Source organism: Eptatretus burgeri, chromosome 1 (genome assembly GCF_056783735.1).
Source record: "Eptatretus burgeri isolate ZD-2024b chromosome 1, Ebu_testis_v1, whole genome shotgun sequence".
NCBI classification, from domain to species: domain Eukaryota; kingdom Metazoa; phylum Chordata; class Myxini; order Myxiniformes; family Myxinidae; genus Eptatretus; species Eptatretus burgeri.
Genome location: NC_140961.1, coordinates 161488348 through 161506604, shown reverse-complemented (window position 1 = coordinate 161506604; position 18257 = coordinate 161488348). Strand labels below are relative to the sequence as shown.

Below are 18257 nucleotides of genomic sequence, written 5' to 3'. Positions count from 1 at the left end.
TTGATTATCATGCCGTTGTATTTGGCATGGCACTCTCACACCACAAAGCTCAGTCTCTCTTGTTCTCAACAGCTGGAACTTTGCAAAAGGGAGTTTGGCACAAAAGCTCGGGCCTTCCCTCCTGGCAACACGGGCCAACAACTCCCACCAAGCTGCAAGGCCAGGTCGTGTCACAAAAGCATGTTGGGCGGCATGGCATCGGCTGCTTTGTGCACATCTCGTCCCATGTAAGCTGCTGTTTTCGACTCGGACCTCACCGCCCTCAAAAATGATGTTCCTGATGCGTCTCTCGGTTTCCTCCATCCCAGGCAGAGGGAGGTGGCATGAGCAGCAGATCATGCCGCCTTCCTCCAACCGCGACCTTCCTGTCTATCTCTCCCTCTTACCTGGGTCTCTCTCAACCCACGATGAGGGTGTTTGGAATCTCCCTCAAGCTATGGTGAAGGTACATGGAGTAGTGCATGAAGTATTGCCTCCCTCCAAGAGCTTGCATGTCACATGAAAGAATAGTGCATGGAGTATTGCTTCCCTCTCATTGTTTGCATGTCACGTGATGAAACATTGCCTCCCTCCCGAAGTTTGCACGAGTCATGTAAGCATCTTGTTTGTGGGAGGTTTGAATGGCATTCCTATCTCTTTTGCTAACCTCCTCTCTGTTTCATCTCCTCTCACATTCCCTTCATTTATGCAAATATATTTTTCTCAATACCGTCCCCACTTCATCTCATTTGCACGTACAATATTAACATGGCGCAAAAGGAGAAACTTATTTGAGTGTTTTCAAAAATATTCTTCATCCAGGATGTGGTTTGTACTGTAAAGCATGACTCCATGTACCTGCCGAGTGTGAATTTGGGCTAAGGTTGTTGTCATGTAAGAAAATTAAACATTTATGAATGAAAATCCCAATTCATCACGACAGGAATGCTTGGTGGCAAAAATTGTATCATCGCAATTATTTCAACTTCATGCACTTTCTCTCTGTGGCCTTCATCGCAATCATCGGTTCCACTGTTCTTTATAACCATGCCTGATCATATAATGAGAACAGCAGTGCATGTTTGAGTGATGCAACCAGACTCAAAGTGTGATTCACAATACCGGTGGGATTACTCTTTGAGAATCAGCAACACACAGCCAGTTCGTCCTTTTCGTTAACCTTCCAATATTTTCTGCTATGCAATAACTTTGCACACCTGCCACGACACCGCCTGAGCATTGGCATTTGTGGAAATAGCCTTTCTCCAACCCACTTATCATCCCTTTTCTCATCAGCTGTCAGTCAAGGCCTTATGAGATGGCTTACTCAGATAATGGTGAAACTTTTCTCTACTAGGATACAGAAGAAATTCCAAAGATTCTTGGCTGTGATGTGCTGTATAAGTCGTGTCAATCAAATGTTCAATGGAAATAACTTACAAGGCCTTCACCCAGAGCTGCATGGAGTACTGCCTCTCATTTGGGGTAGCACACCTGATGCACACCTTTCACGTCTTCATTCCATGATGAACAAGGACCTCAAAATAATTGGAATGCCCAGTGATGAAGCTGAATCTCTGGACCTGTCATTCCAACATCATAGACAGGATGGTGGCCTTTGTCTTCCACTGCATCTTTCCTGGTCTTGCACCCTTGCCCTTTCTATGCTCTGCCCCCTCCCACATCCCAATCCCTTGTTTCTGTAGGGTGCACTTGGTTTGCCAGTAGCCCACTTCTGGTGAACCTCCTCAAATCCAGGCCCACTGTTCACCTCCACTCATTTGTTCCTCTTTTCTCTCACATGTGGAGCCAACTTCGTCACTTTGTTCAATCCCATTCTCCCTTCCACGGTATCAAGAAGGTTGTTTACCAAAATCTCAGGTTATCTTCTATCCATACATGTGATTTCAAATATAACTAGCATCCGTTGAAGACAAAGTCTTCGATATCCCCGCCATAGTAAATGAGGATTAACAAACATACATTCCCTAAGCGTGTGCAATATGTATGTGAGGTTTCCCCTTGATCTGACCAGCCGTTCTGGAGAAGAAGATGATTGGAGGTTTTAGGGTAAATTCAATATGGCCTCCAAACCATGTGACCTATCAATTAGAAATTCACAAACTTCTGAAAGGATGTCTTGGGGAAAGTGTATGTGAAAATTTTCCTCAATCTGTCCAGCCATTCTGCAGAAGATTTTTAAAATTTATCAATTTTCAATCCAAAATGACTGACGAACCATATGACGTATGACGTCATAAATTTAGATTCTGCCTCCAATCCTCCAGTGGAATATGCGTGTGAAGTTTCGTGTTAATCGGATGAGGTGTGTTTTTCTATCCAAGATGGCCGCCAAACCATGTGACTTGTGACGTCATAATTTTTACTATGTATGCAGACCTGATGGAAGATGATAGTTGCATATTTTTGCTTTGTTATATTATGTGATTCCAGAGAAAACATTATTTAATATTTTTCTTGAATCCAACATGGCTGCCAAACCATGTGACCTATCAATTAGAAAATATCAAACGGCACCAGTTCACCACTTGCTTGATATGTGTTCCAAATTTCGTAAATATATCTTGAGGGGATTTGTAGTTAAGCTCCGGAAACGAAATGTGACGGATGGAGAAATGGACGGACGGACGGAACCCATTTCTATATCCCCCGCCAACTTCGTTGGTTGGCGGGGGATAATAATTAACCCTTATCAATCACACTCCTTCTTTTACACATTATTGTATTTTCTCCACTCCTCATCTGCCAGCATTTCTATTTTTGTTCCATAGCTGTTTCATCAATGGTTTACCCTTCTTCTTTGTTCAGACTCCTTCCTGCTGTGTTTGATTTTGTATCTATTTTGGTCACCACCCCCCCCACCCCTTCTCTTGGTCTCATTCTTCCCTTTGTCCATTCTTCATCCATGTTCCTGTGTTGTGTTCCTCTACCCTCGTGTTGGAATGTTTCCACTCTTTCCACTATGTTCTTCTATTTTGTTCTGTCATCAAGCTCTTCCACAAGATTCCACATTATATACCAAAAACACGATGCAATCCAGAATTTAGATTCAGGAAATTCATGGAAATTCAGGAATGTTAAATTCAGGAAATATATGACAAACAACATCCTGCCTCGCCGCCGTTTTCCTGACTCCGAACCAAGATTACTACTTCAGTAACTTATGCACAGTGTTTAAGAGGATAAATTAAGTAAATCACAATCATTGCATGCAAATGGGTTCAGAGTTTTCTGCTAAATTGGTGAGAAGAAATTGTTTTCCGTGAATGTGGAAAAGATAATCCATTTTATTACACGAGCAATTTTGGTAAACAGGAAACTGCATTGAGATTAATAAAAAAAAAAAACTCCCAACAAGACGCCTTCCAACCAAAACGAGCCAAATTCCCTCGAAAAAAAACTCTCAACAAGACCCTTCCACCAAAACTGGCCAAATCCCTGCAAAAATCTCTCAACAAGACCTCTTTCACAATAACGAGCCCAATCCCTCGAAAAAACTCCCAACAAGACTCCTTCCACCAAAACTAGTCTATTCCCTCCAAAAATACTGCCAACAAGACACCTTCCAACCACAAGGAACAAAATCCCTCCAAAAAACTCCCAACAAGACCTCTTCCACCACAACTAGACAAATCCCTCTAAAAAACTCCCAACAAGACCTCTTCCACCACAACTAGCCAAATCCCTCCAAAAACTCCCAACAAGACCTCTTCCACCAAAATTAGCCAAATCCCTCTGAAAAACTCTCAACAAGACCCCTTCCACCAAAACTAACCAAATCCCTCCAACAATTCCCCCCAAAACCCTTCCACCAAAACTAGCCAAATCCCAGCAAAAAACGCCCAACAACACTGCTTCCACAAAAACTAGCCTATTCCCTCCAAAAATACTGCCAACAGGACACCTTCCAACCAAAACGAGCCAAATCCCTCCAAAAAACTCTCAACAAGACCCTTCCACCAAAGCGAGCCAAATCCCTCCAAAAAACTCTCAACAAGACCTCTTTCACCACAACGAGCCAAATCCCTCCAAAAACTCCCAACAAGACCTCTTCCACCACAACTAGCCAAAAGTCCCTTTGAAAACTCCCAACAAGACCTCTTCCACCAAAACTAGCCAAATCCCTCCAAAAAACTCCCAAAAAGACCCCTTCCACCAAAACTAACCAAATCCCTCTAACAATTCTTCAAAAAACCCTTCCACCAAAACTATCCAAATCGCTCTTAAAAAAACTCCCAACAAGACTCCTTCCACCAAAATTAGCCAAATCCCTCCAAAAAAACTCTCAACAAGACCTCTTCCACCACAACGAGCCAAATCCCTCCAAAAAACTCCCGACAAGACCTCTTCCACCAAAACAAGCCAAATCCCGAAGAAAAAAAACTCCCCACAAGACCCCTTCTCCCAAAACCAGCAGAATCCCTCCAATAATTCCCAAAAAAGACCCTTCCACCAAAACTAGCCAAAGTCCACCAAAAAGTCCGCACAAGACCCTTCCACCAAAACTTGTCAAACCCCTCAAAAAAATTCCCAAAAGACCCTTTCCACCAGACCTAACCAAATCCCTCCAATAATTCCCCAAAAGACCATTCCAGCAAATCTAGCTAAATCCCGAAAAAACTCCCAATAATACCCTTTCCACCAAAACGAACCAACCTGCCAAAAAATTCCAAACAAGACCCCTTCAATCAAGACTAAAGAACCCCCCTCCAAAAAACTCCCAACAAGACCTCTTCCACCAAAATTAGCCAAATTTCACCAAAAAACTCCCAACAAGACCTCTTCCACTACAACTAGCCAAATCCCGACAAAAAACTCCCCAAAATCCCTTCTACCACAATGAGCCAAATTCCAAAAAAACTCCCAACAAGACTCCTTCCACCAAAATTAGTCTATTTCCTCCAAAAAAAAAAAAACTCCCAACAGGACTCCTTCCACCAAGACTAACCAAACCTCCCCAAAAAACTCTCAACAGGACCCTTCCACCAAGACTAACCAAACCTACTGAAAAAATTCCAAACAAGACCCATTCCACCAAGACTAATGAAACCCCCTCCAAAAATCTACAAACAAGACCCCTTCAACGAAAATGACCCAAATCCCAGCAAAAAAACTCCCAACAAGACTCCTTCCACCAAAATTAGTCAAATTCCTCCAAAAACAACCTCTCAACAAGACCTGTTCCACCAAAATCAGCCAGGTCCCTCAAAAAAAACCCCAATAAGACCCACTTCCATGAAGACTAGCCAAATCCCTCAAAAAAAAAACATTCCAAAAGACCCCTTCCACTAAAACTAGCCAAATCCCCCCCCCCAAAAAAACCTCCAACCATACACCTTCCATCAAAACTAACCAAATTCCTACAACAATTCCCCAAAAGACCTCTTCCACCAAATCTAACCAAATCCGTCCAATAATTCCACAAAAGACTCCTTCCACCAAAACTTCCCAAATCCCTCCAAAAACCTCTCAACAAGACCTGTTCCACCAAGTCAAGTCAAATACCCCCAAACAACTCTCAACATGACACCTTTCAATAAAACTAGCCGATTCCCTCCAACATTTCCCAAAAAGACCCTTCCACCAAAACTAGCCAAATCCCTCGAAAAAATTCCCAAAAGACCCCTTCCACCAAAACTAGCCAAATCCCGAAGAAAAAATAACTCCCAACAAGACCCCTTCTACAAAAACTAGCCGAATCCCTCCAACATTTCCCAAAAAGACACTTCCACCAAAACTAGCCAAAGTCCTCCAAAAAAGTCCGCACAAGACCCTTCCAACAAAACTAGCCAAATCCGTTTAAAAAATTCACAAATGAAACTTCCACCAAACCAAACCAAATCCCTCCAATAATTCCCCAAAAGACCCTTCCACCAAAACTAGCTAAATCCCGAAAAAAAAAAAAACTCCCAACAATACCACTTCCAACAAAACGAACCAACCTCCCCAAAAAATTCCAAACAAGACCCCTTAAATCAAGACTAAACAACCCCCCTCCTAAAAACTCCCAATAAGACCCCTTACACCAAGACTGGCAAAACCCCTCCAAAAAATTACAAACAAGACCCCTTCCAACAAAACTATTCAAACCTCCCAAAAAAATTCACAAGACCCCTCCCATCAAGACCAACCAACCCCCGCAAAAAGACTAAAATAAACTCCCAATACGACTACTTCCACCAAAAGTAACCATACCTCTCCTATAAATCTCCCAACAGGACCCCTTCCACCAAGACCAACCAAACCACCTCAAAAAACTCCCAACACGACCCCTTCCACCAAGACTAACCAAACCTCCTGAAAAATTTCCAAACAACAACCATTCCACCAAGACTAATGAAACCCCCTCCAAAAAATCTACAAACAAGACCCCTTCCACTAAAATTACCCAAATCCCAGCAAAAAACTCCCAACAAGATTAGCCAAATTCCTCCAAAAAAACTCTCAACAAGATCCCTTCCACCAAAATCAGCCAAGTCCCTCAATAAAATCCAATAAGACCCACTTCCATGAAGACTGGCCAAATCCCTCAAAAAACCATTTCCAAAAGACCCCTTCCACCAAAACTAGTCAAATCCCCCCACCCCCAAAAAAGATCCAACAATACCCCTTCTGCCAAAACTAACCAAATCCCTACAACAATTCCCCAAAAGACCTCTTCCACCAAATCTAACCAAATCCCTCCAATAATTCCACAAAAGACTCCTTCCACCAAAACTTCCCAAATCCCTCCAAAAACCTCTCAACAAGACACCTTTCACCAAAACTAGCCGAATCCCTCAAACATTTCCCAAAAGACCCTTCCACCAAAACTAGCCAAATCACTCAAAAAATTCCCAAAAGACCCCTTCCACCAAAACTAGCCAAATCCCGAAGAAAAAAAAAAAACTCCCAACAAGACCCCTTCTACCAAAACTAGCCTAATCCCTACAACATTTCCCAAAAAGACCCTTCCACCAAAACTAGCCAAAGTACTCCAAAAAAGTCCGCACAAGACCCTTCCTCCAAAACTAGCCAAATCCCTCAAAAAAATTCCCAAAAGACCCCTTCCACCAAACCTAACCAAATCCCTCCTATAATTCCCCATAATCCCCATAATCACAATTCCTGAAAAAAAAAACTCCCAACAATACCCCTTCCACCAAAACGAACCAAAGTCCCCCAAAAAATCCAAACAGAACCCCTTCACTCAAGACTAAACAAGCCACCTCCAAAAAACTCCAAACAAGACCCCTTCCACAAAGACGAGCCAAACCCCCTCCAAAAAATTACAAACAAGACCCCTTCCAACAAAACTATTCAAAGCTCCCAAAAAATTCACAAGACCCCTACCATCAAGACCAGCCAACCGCACCCAAAAAACTAAAAAAAAACTCCCAATACGACTACTTCCACCAAAACTAACCATACCTCTCCGAAAAAAAACTCCCAACAAGACCCCTTCCACCAAGACGAGCCAAATCCCCTCCAAAAAATTACAAACAAGACCCCTTCCAACAAAACTATTCAAACCTCCCAAAAAATTAAAAGACCCCTTCCATCAAGACCAGCCAACCCCACCCAAAAAACTAAAAAAAAACTCCCAATACGACTACTTCCACCAAGACTAACCAAACCTCCTGAAAAAATTCCAAACAAGACCCATTCCATCAAGACTAATGAAACCCCCTACAAAAATCTACAAACAAGACCCCTTCAACCAAGATGACTCAAATCCAAGCAAAGAACTCCCAACAAGACCCCTTCCACCAAAATTACCCAAATTCCACCAAAAAAACTCTCAACATGACATCTTCCACCAAAACTAGCCAAATCCCTCCAAAAAAAACTCCCAACAAGACGCCTTCCACCAAAACTAGTCTATTCCCTCCAAAAAAAAAACCTTCCAACAGGAACCCATCCACCAAGACTAACCAAACCTCCTGAAAAAATTCCAAACAAGACCCATTCCACCAAGACTAATGAAACCCCCTCCAATAATCTACAAACAAGACCCCTTCAACCAAGATGACCCAAATCCCAGCAAAAAACTCCCAACAAGACCTCTTCCACGAAAATTACCCAAATTCCACCAAAAAACTCTCAACAGGACATCTTCCACCACAACTCACCAAATTCCACCAAAAAACTCCCAACAAGACCTCTTCCACCAAAACTAGCCAAATCCCTCCAAAAACCTCTCACCAAGACCCCTTCCACCAAAACGAACCGAATCCCTCCAATAATTCACCATAAAACCCTTCCACCAAAACTATCCAAATCCCTCCAAAAAAAACTCCCAACAAGACTCCTTCCACCAAAACTAGTCTATTCCCTACAAAAAACTCCCAACAGGACCCCTTCCACCAAAATTAGTGAAATTCCACAAAAAAATCTCAACAATACCTTTTCCACCACCAGCCAAATCCCTCCAAAAAACTCCCAACAAGACCTCTTCCACCAAAATTAGGCAAATTCCACCAAAAAAATTCAACAAGACCTCTTCCACCACAACTAGCCAAATCCCTCCAAAAAACTCGCAAAAAACCCTTCTACCACAACGAGCCAAATCCCTCCAAAAAAACTCCCAACAAGACTCCTTCCATCAAAACGAGTCTATTCCCTCCAAAAAAAAACTCCCAACAGGACCCCTTCCACCAAGACTAACCAAACCTCCCCAAAAAACTCCCAACACGACCTCTTCCACGAAAATTACCCAAATTCCTCCAAAAAAAAAAACTCTCAGCAAGACCCTTCCACCAAAATCAGCCAAGTCCCTCAAAAAATCCAATAAGACCCACTTCCAGGAAGATTAGCCATATCCATCAAAAAAACATTTCCAAAAGACTCCTTCCACCAAAACTAGCCAGATACGCACCCCCCCCCGAAAAAACTCCAACAATACCCCTCCGCCAAAACTAACCAAATCCCTACAACAATTCCCCATAATAACCCTTCCACCAAATCTAACCAAATGCCTCCAATAATTCCACAAAAGACTCCTTCCACCAAAACTTGCCAAATCCCTCCAAAAACCTCTCAACAAGACCAGTTCCACCAAGCCAAGTCAATTCCCTCCAAAAAAAAAAAAACTCTCAACAAGACACCTTTCACCAAAACTAGCCGAATCCCTCCAACATTTCCCAAAAAGACCCTTCCACCAAAACTAGCCAAACCCCTCAAAAAAGTCCGCAGAAGACCCTTCCACCAAAAGTAGCCAAATCCTGAAGAAAAAAAAAAACTCCCATCAAGACCCCTTCCACCAAAACTAGCCAAATCCTGAAGTAAAAAAACTCCCATCAAGACCACTTCTACCAAAACTAGCCGAATCCCTCCAACATTTCACAAAAAGACCCTCCCAACAAAACTAGCCAAAGTCCTCCAAAAAAGGTCCACACAAGACCCTTCCACCAAAACTAGGCAAATCCCTCAAAAAAATTCCCAAAAGACCCCTTCCACGAAACCTAACCAAATCCCTCCAATAATTCCCCAAAAGACCCTTCCACCAAAACAAGGTAAATCCCGAAAAGAACATCCCACACTACCCCTTCCACCAAAACGAACCAACCTCCCCAAAAAATTCCAAACAAGACCCCTTCAATCAATACTAAACAACCCTCCTCCAAAAAACTCCCAACAAGACCCCTTCCACCAAGACGAGTCAAACCACCTCCAAAAAATGAGAAACAAGACCCCTTCCAGCAAAACTAGTCAAACCTCTCAAAAAATTCACAAGACCCCTTCCATCAAGACCAGCCAACCCCCCCCCCAAAAAAAAACAAACACACAAAAAAAACTCCCAATATGACTACTACCAAAAAAAGTAGCCAAATGCCGAAGAAAAAAAAAACTCCATACAAGACCCCTTCTACCAAAACTAGCCGAATCCCTCCAACAATTCCCAAAAAGACCCTGCCACCAAAACTAGGCAAATCCCTCAAAAAAATTCCCAAAAGACCCCTTCCACGAAACCTAACCAAGTCCCTCCAATAATTCCCCAAAAAGACCCTTCCACCAAAACTAGGTAAATCCCCAAAAAAAACTTCCAACAATACCCCTTCCACCAAAACGAACCAACCTCCCCAAAAAATTCCAAACAAGACCCCTTCAATCAAGACTAAACAACCCCCTTCCAAAAAACTCCCAACAAGACCCCTTCCACCAAGACTAGCCAAACCCCCTCCAAAAAATTCCAAACTAGACCCCTTCCACCAAAACTAGTCAAACCTCCCAAAAAGTTCACAAGACCCCTTCTATCAAGACAAGCCAACCCCACCCCCACCAACAAAACAAAAAACCCTCCCAATACGACTACTTCCACCAAAACAAACCATACCTCTCCTAAAAAATCTCCCATCAAGACCCCTTCCACCAAGACTAGCTAAATCCCCTCCAAACCCAACAAGACCCTTTCCACCAAGATTAACCAAACCCCTTCCAAACCCAACAAGACCCCTTCCACAAAGACTATCCAACACCCCCTCCATCCCCACCCCTTTCTTGAGTTATTTTCTCCGTGGCCACAGGAGCAGCTAACAAGTCCCAAGTGGATTTTTCAAAGGAAACCGGAGAAATATTTTTGTGCAGAAAAGGTTCCACCGAAGATCCGTGACAATCCATCACTTCGTTGTTGAATGCTTTTTTTTGGTTTTTCAACAAAAGAATAACATTTTAGGTGGATTTCCTAAAGGAGATATAAGTAAAAGATGCTTTCGGGGAGATATAAGTGCAATGAGAATGATAATAGTGCAGATAGTGCAGAATGCTTGGTGGAAGTCTCCTTGAGGCCTAACCTTCACAATATCTCACAATCATTTTGAAAAAAATTACTTCAAAGGAAAGAGCTATGGACATATTTTGTTTCATATGTATTAGATTTTCCTGAATAGGCCTCTGAAACACCTCTGGCTTTTGAAATACCGTACTTTGAAATACAGTAATACTTTGTCGTAGTGGAAGAAAGGAAGGAACAAAAAGAAAACTTTCCACATTCTGTCCTTGTCTCCAAGTGGCAGGTCATTTCCATGCACAGGACAGTGGCCCAGTTTCAGGAACGGTTCACAGAGTCCAGTCACGTAGGCCGGATAGGCACACGAGTTTCCTGAGCAGGTTGTCAATTAATCACAACCCACAGGCAACGACCGAGCTCGGCACACCTTCCCGTGGTGGTGATGTTCCTTCCAGTACCACCTTTGATAAATCCACAAGGCCCAAGCATGGGCAGCCAAATGAACACGCATCTGGATCCACAATCGGCCCACTGGGACGTGGAACCTTTTTCCATGGAAGTTTACGGTTCTTTTCTCTGCATCTATCTACTCACCTCGTATGAAGATGCGAAGCAACAGGCATTGTTCATCTCATGAATGAAACTATAATCCAAAGCCACCTGTGTTGTTTTGCCAATTTTAAACTCAATTATAATCAACGAAGTTGCTTGAATTGGTGAGATTGGGTCAGTAAACTCTAGATGTAAGTCGTTGGACCTGAAATTGGACCCATGCACATATTTCTGCATTGAAGAAATGGAGAGCAGTCCTTCAGTCGTCTTGACCGTTGGTTCTCCCTCTCGGTCAAAGCATACATCCGAGCATTATTTTGGATCACATAACACACCATATAATGGGCATGATAAATACTCAAGAGTGCTTGCCATCATTGCTCGAAGTAACAATGCATGTCCCACCAATGTCATTAGAGCCAGGGCAGTAGGGGTCGCTTTTGTGTGATGTGTTTTTTGACACCATTAAAATTTTTGATGAAATACATCTTTGGCTGATTTTGCGGCCAATCACATGCGGCTTTTTCGAGTTTCGTTCTGACAGTGAGAGTGGATAGGCGGAAGGAGGGAGGTAGGAGGAAAAGTGGTACGCCGTGTTTGAGATGCGAAGATTGTGCGACGAGTGGTATCAATAAGGTGTTGGTGGTTGCACAGTGAAGAGAGTTGGCTAGGGACAGCGGGAAGTGGAGGAGTATCATGGTCAAGGTAGGGCAGAAGATTGCTACCAATGGACCTCACGCCTTATAAAGGGAAGAGAAGTAGAAGTGCAACGACATTCCTCAGATTGATTCAGTCATCAATTTCAAGGACCATAATTACCTCTACCCACCAAAGATGGACAGAGGTTATATTTTCATCCCTGTATGTCTGTTTGTCTGACAGCAGAATATCGCAAAAGGTTGTGGATGGATTTAGACGAAACTTCGTGGACAGGTTTGGTGTGTGACAAGGAAGAATTGATTCAATTTTAGTGAAGGTTCGAATCCAGATCCAGGTGGAGGTATGTGCTCTACAGAGTGCCCTTATAGTTTGTTTGTGAGACTTTCTAGCTTACGTTTGAAGAAACTAATGTAATTTATGGTTTATTTGGGTGTGTTAGTTACCTCCGCCACCAAAGGTTGAATGAGGTTATGTTTTCAGCCCTTTCTGTCTACTTGTTTGTATGTTTGTGTGTAGGATATCTCAAAAAGTTATGGGCAGATCCGGAATCGGATGAGATTTGGTGGACAGGTTGAGTGTGTGACGAGGACAAACTCATGAGATTTTGGTGAAGATCCGGATCCGGATCTGATTTAAGTGATTCCTCACCATTGAGAGATAGTGCTAAACTGATAGATGGCACAATATCTCAAAAAGTTGTGGACAGATTCGGACAAAACTTAGTGGACACGTTGGGAGTGTCGCAAGGACGAATTTATTCGATGTTGTTGAAGATCCGAATCCACATCTGGATACGAGAATTATTTAATTTTAAAGTGATTCTTCACCATTGAGAGACAGGGCCAAAAACGATACATAGCTTGATATTTCAACAATGTATTGGGCCTGATATGTTCTGGTGTATCAGGCATTACGTGGCGGAGGTACGCGCTCAACCGAGTGCCCTTCTCGTTTTCAATGATTTTATTATCTCTGCCACCAATGCTGGACAGAGGTTATGTTTTCACCCCTGTCTGTCTGTCGTGTCTTTTTTGGCTGTCTGTCTGTCTGTTAGCAGGATATCCAGATATGAGAATTTTTCAAGTAATTCTTCACCACTGAGAGATTGGGCCAAAAACGATGTATCGGATGAGATCTGAAAATGTTGTGGACGAGTTATGACAAAACGAGGTGGATGAGTTGGAGAGGTGACAAAAATAAGCTGATTCGATTTTGGTTAAGGTCCGGATTCAGATCGGACCTATCTGTGGGATACAAAATGTAAACTGCTCATTCTTGCTTATGCATATTTTATATTCTGTCATGGTGTCCTTCAAAAAAATTCCAATTTTGAATAATGGTAAATGACCAACCTAACAGAAACATGATTGCACATTACAATGACTTCACAAGTTCCTTTGGTATGGTTTTCTGGATCAAGATGGCCCTCATGCCTGGTGTTGGCTTAATGGTTAGGATGGTGGGCTTGGGATACAAGGATCCTGAGTTCAAATCCTGTTGAATTAATACCAGGTGGGGTTGAGTTTGCCTGTCATCTTTTCGAGGTCGGCAAAATGAGTGCCAGCATGCTGGTATCCTGTGTCGGAGTGGTGACCCATCCAGTATTGTGTCCAATAGCCAAGGAGACTGCTTCGGCAGCACCAATGCTCTGCACAGAGTATGGTCCCGATGGATGGATTGATGGCCCTCATTCCTTCCCGTAAATGTACACACTCCTCGGTTCTCATATTCAATATACTGAACATTTCAATTTAAATTTACCCGTTACATCATCATCAAGAGATCCTTCTGGTGGAGATCTTCAATATACTGAACACGTGACTCAGACGGAGAGGAAAAATAAACACGCACAATAAAAACAAAACAATGAGAACAACATGGAAGGATGGAAAACCAAATGTGTGGAAACGATTTCAACTTCTGACTATAATTACTCTGTAATAACCAATACACTAATTAGTGCCTTGGTTGCCATAGCAATTTGAGTGTTTGTGATAAAATGTAACAATTATTGATTCAAATCTCGTTTTGTCCCTCGTTTTGTATTTTTGTACAGGTTATCTAAAATGAGGATAACTAGTATTTTTACCAATGGGGGGGGGGGGGGGGATAGACGTTGAATACTTAGTTCCGCTAAACACAAATATTAACATTAGCATTGCGCAGGAATAACATAAAGGTTCAATTTAAATGACACTTTAAGAAGACAAAGCTCAATTTATTCCTGACAAATACAATTTATAAAGCAAGTGATAATATTGAGACGACTGCCTGACGAAGGTCGGTTGCTTATTGCTCGAGGCCGAGCGTGAATGAAAAGGAATAGCTCTTCGTGTAATATACACGAGTCAAAAAGGATGTTTTTAATGGTACGGAGACCTCGTTAACACGAGTAGATAAACCCTGTGTATTACATCCAATCATGCTCAAATAAAGGAGTTCAACTCACATCATTCATAAACACCACCTCTATCCCATTCACTACAATACTGCGTCACGTAATCCTGGTTTCCTTCATCATTCATGAAGTTTCCATGTTTTTTTCCGTTTTGTGCGATTTATATATTTTTATTTTTTAGGGAACACACTTTCATTTAACACTTTCAGTCTTGGACATGTGATTCTGTCTTACTGGCATCATCAGCAAGAAATATTTGAAGAAAAACAATGTGCAAGTCCGATGCTTCCCCTGTATATTATTTGACTGCACAATTTGTGAGGAGTACTTCAAGTAAATATTAATTTGCAGAACCACAAACATAACATTGTTGATGAGTCTGCATTGACCAATCAATGGGAAAGGAGGAGGAGAGAGACAGAGACAGAGACAGAGACAGAGACAGAGACAGAGACAGAGACAGAGACAGAGACAGAGACAGAGACAGAGACAGAGAGAGAGAGAGAGAGAGAGAGAGAGAGAGAGAGAGAGAGAGAGAGAGACAGAGACAGAGACAGAGACAGAGACAGAGACAGAGAGAGAGAGAGAGAGAGAGAGAGAGAGAGAGAGAGAGAGAGAGAGAGAGAGAGAGAGAGAGAGAGTTCCAGGTGTGATGAAGAGCATCACCTCTTCATTAGAAATTGGAATGGGATTCAATTATGAATTCATCCCACTGCTTGCATAATTACTGAGGTGTGATTGTTCCCAGTGCAGTGCCCCTGCCACTCCTTGTGATGGCCACTAAGGGATCCTGACCATCCACCAATAACTACTGCTGGCAGACAGGTCCTCCATATTATCATCCTTCGAATGGATGGTGCACACACTGATGTACCAACATACTTGCGAAACACCAGGGTGATAGTTTATACTTGTGTCGAGATTTGAACCCAAGCTAGACAACTGGAAGCAAATGTGCATACCTCTAAGCCATGACGGAGGGCAGGGATGTGATGAGAATTGGAGCTTATGCTTGTCTGAGTTTCTAAGTATTTCTCTGTATGATTAAGGCTTCTCTTGTTTCCCTTGAAGCAACGCAACTTTATCCTGAAATGCTGACATCAGTGAACGAATGAAATACACAATTCATACATATATAAACTAGAGAGAGTTAATCGAACACCTTACTCCACGCAGTCCTCAGAAAAAGGACAGGAGAAGGGTCTTTTCAACTCTTGCTTGCGTTTCCGAGCACAAGATCGAGATTTCCGAGCATGTTCCCGAGCACGAGCCACAATTTTGTCTTAATCTCGAAGTCCCCCAAAGCTGAGAGCACGAGCGGCAAATTTGATTGGACGAGATGGTGTAAAATGGCGTAATATTTTGTCCAAGTACTGTTAAAATGGAGGTTTATGGAAATAAAAAGAGAAGAGGATTTGTCTTCCACAATGTTCAAGTGTATAATTCAATTCACTGCAAATTCATGTTCCAATTCATGTTCTGATTCATGTTCTTAAGTGTTCAAAATAAAAAAAAAACTTAATTGAAATCAACTGGTTCTTCCATCATGGACTGATCTCTATGGATAGATAGACAGACAGATAGACAGACGGACAGACAGACAGAGTGAACAAATCACTTCACCCCACTTTACGCTCCATAGTGCGTGGTAAGAAGCAATGGTATTCTTATGTGGACACTCTATTCTTTGGATTACATGATGTTTGTGTGTTTTTGATGTGAAAATTCTTAAATAGACATCTCCAAACCTCAACCTTTTCCATTAATGCAATGCCTATTTCTAACCATAAAGGCTTCTCTTCACTCTCAACTCATTCTAAGCAGCAAAATATAACAGAGAAAGTCATCAAAAGCAAGAACATATTCAAGTGAGCTAACTTGTCTTCACTATCTTAACCTACAAGGCCTAGCCTTGTTTAAGGGTCTCCATTGGAAATACTAACCAGACTTGACTTCACATAACTTGTGAGAACCGATGCTCTCAAAAATATTCTGGAGTACATGTCCGAGGAGAACGATTGATGGGGTAGGAATCAAATTTTACATTGTGTTTTCATTCTATCCGAGGAAATTTTGCGACTTGCCATTTTGTAATCTAATTCTATACCAAACCCAGCCGAATGAAAGGCTTTGAAAACGAATTTCACCTAAACTATTGATACAACATTCCCCATTGCAGTGAATTCGGCCAAAATCAACACCGAGTGTACACAAAGTGTTTTGATTGTCCTGCCTCCTAAAAAGCTGACTACTACTGAGATGAATGCTCACAATAAAACAATATTAGCATTCAGTTCATATTGGTCAGCATAATACTAGAAGTGCAGAAAATGTACTTGAAGAGAGTACACATGTCAGCAGTATGCTGAGCACCATTGTAGGTACTCCAGAAAGTTGTGCTTACGCACACCAGGCCAGGCCAGGCCAGGCCAGGCTAGCATAGCATAAAGCACACCAGGCTAGGCCAGGCTAGTATAGCATAAAGCACAGCAGGCCAGGCCAGGCTAGCATCGCAATGACCAGCAGCAGTCTGCAATCACAATGTGGTCTCGATTTGACTCACCCTTCTGCAGCCTTTTCCAGGCTTTTTCCTGAAATCTAATCATTTCGGTGTTTGCACATTTTTTCATTTCCTTCAGTTCATTTCCCTTTCCAAGCATAATCTTCTTCCATCCTAGATTAAGGGTAGCTTTCTGCTCTCAACCCAAGATTCCGCTCTCTAATCCTGTACAAATTCACACTTAAAGTCTAAACTCCTGGAATACAATATGTACTTCAAACTAAATCCTAATGCTGCAAGGATTTCTCATCATTCATGCTAATCATACACAAAAAAGCCTTTTTAAATACCTCATTATGCCATACCTATCATAACCTTAAAGGAATGAAAATTTTCGAAAAGGTCAAACCCGCCGTACACGTTACTCCACAGAATGTGTCATTTTTCATTAGGATCAAGCACGAGACAAATTATTGTGGAATGTTCCAGTAAATCCATGTCCACAGTATGGGAAGATTCAAATTGTGGTTTCTGTGCCACTACAATGACAACCTCCGCCGTCAGATTAATGGCACACCTGGACATTCAAGGTTACCGGGACGGAGTCCAACTGGATCTCAAATATAGTGAGACAGGCAGTGCTCACCACCCTGGGAATGCACACAACAAAGCGATTTTACGATCCCTGCGGAAAATGACGTCGTGACAGAATCAACATGGACATTGTGTGTGGCTCAAAAAGGAAGGCAAGCGAGTGTCACGCTGGGTGGTGGCGACGGCCTGGCAGGGAGTGCAGCATGTGCATCGATTTGGATCCTCAAGGCTGAATGTGCACACTGGCTCTGCTGGCCAGGTGGTCGAATCAGATCAGTTAAAAGCCACCAAGCAGGCATTCTGTGCCGTGACAAGCTCAACAATGGGACGATGTGAAAAAGGATTTTTCACATATTTCAGCAAACTATGATAAGAAGCTTAATGCTTTATTGACATCATTGTACAGTGATTCGTTTATGTTTGTATGGTAAAGAAAAATAAAAACACAATCAGACATTTGTGAACATATCTTATGTCACCCACGGATGTCATCATTGTGCATCTTATGATCAAGATCAGTGATTCAGTATGACAAGGTATTCTCCAAGGTACCCTCAATGGAGACAGTTGGTACGTGTGTGTGTGTGTGTGTGTGTGTGTGTGTAATGTGTGTGTAGGTGTGTGTAGTTGTAACGTGCATTCTTAAGTGCTGTGTGATGCTTACTCCATTGGCTGGATAAGATCTCCATCCGAGATCTTTCTTCATTGTCATTGTGTTCAGCAAATCAACTGCAAAGGTACAATCACCAGAATTAGATTAATTTCCACTCCGATATACATTGCCATTTAGAGCTCCTATGTCTGAGGTCGAGTATTTACATCACGACAGACTCAGTGAGAACATG

The 18257-nt window shown here is 42.3% G+C and overlaps 1 protein-coding gene across 1 annotated transcript in view; it reads right to left on the bottom strand.

Annotated features, from left to right (window-relative positions):
- LOC147035889 (ephrin type-A receptor 5-like) overlaps window positions 1-18257 on the bottom strand; it is a 158991-nt gene that overhangs the window by 119735 nt on the left and 20999 nt on the right. Inside the window, exon 2 of the mRNA XM_085847921.1 lies at window positions 18077-18141. Coding sequence (XP_085704047.1) covers window positions 18077-18141 — 65 coding nt within the window. The remainder of the gene's footprint in view (window positions 1-18076; window positions 18142-18257) is intronic.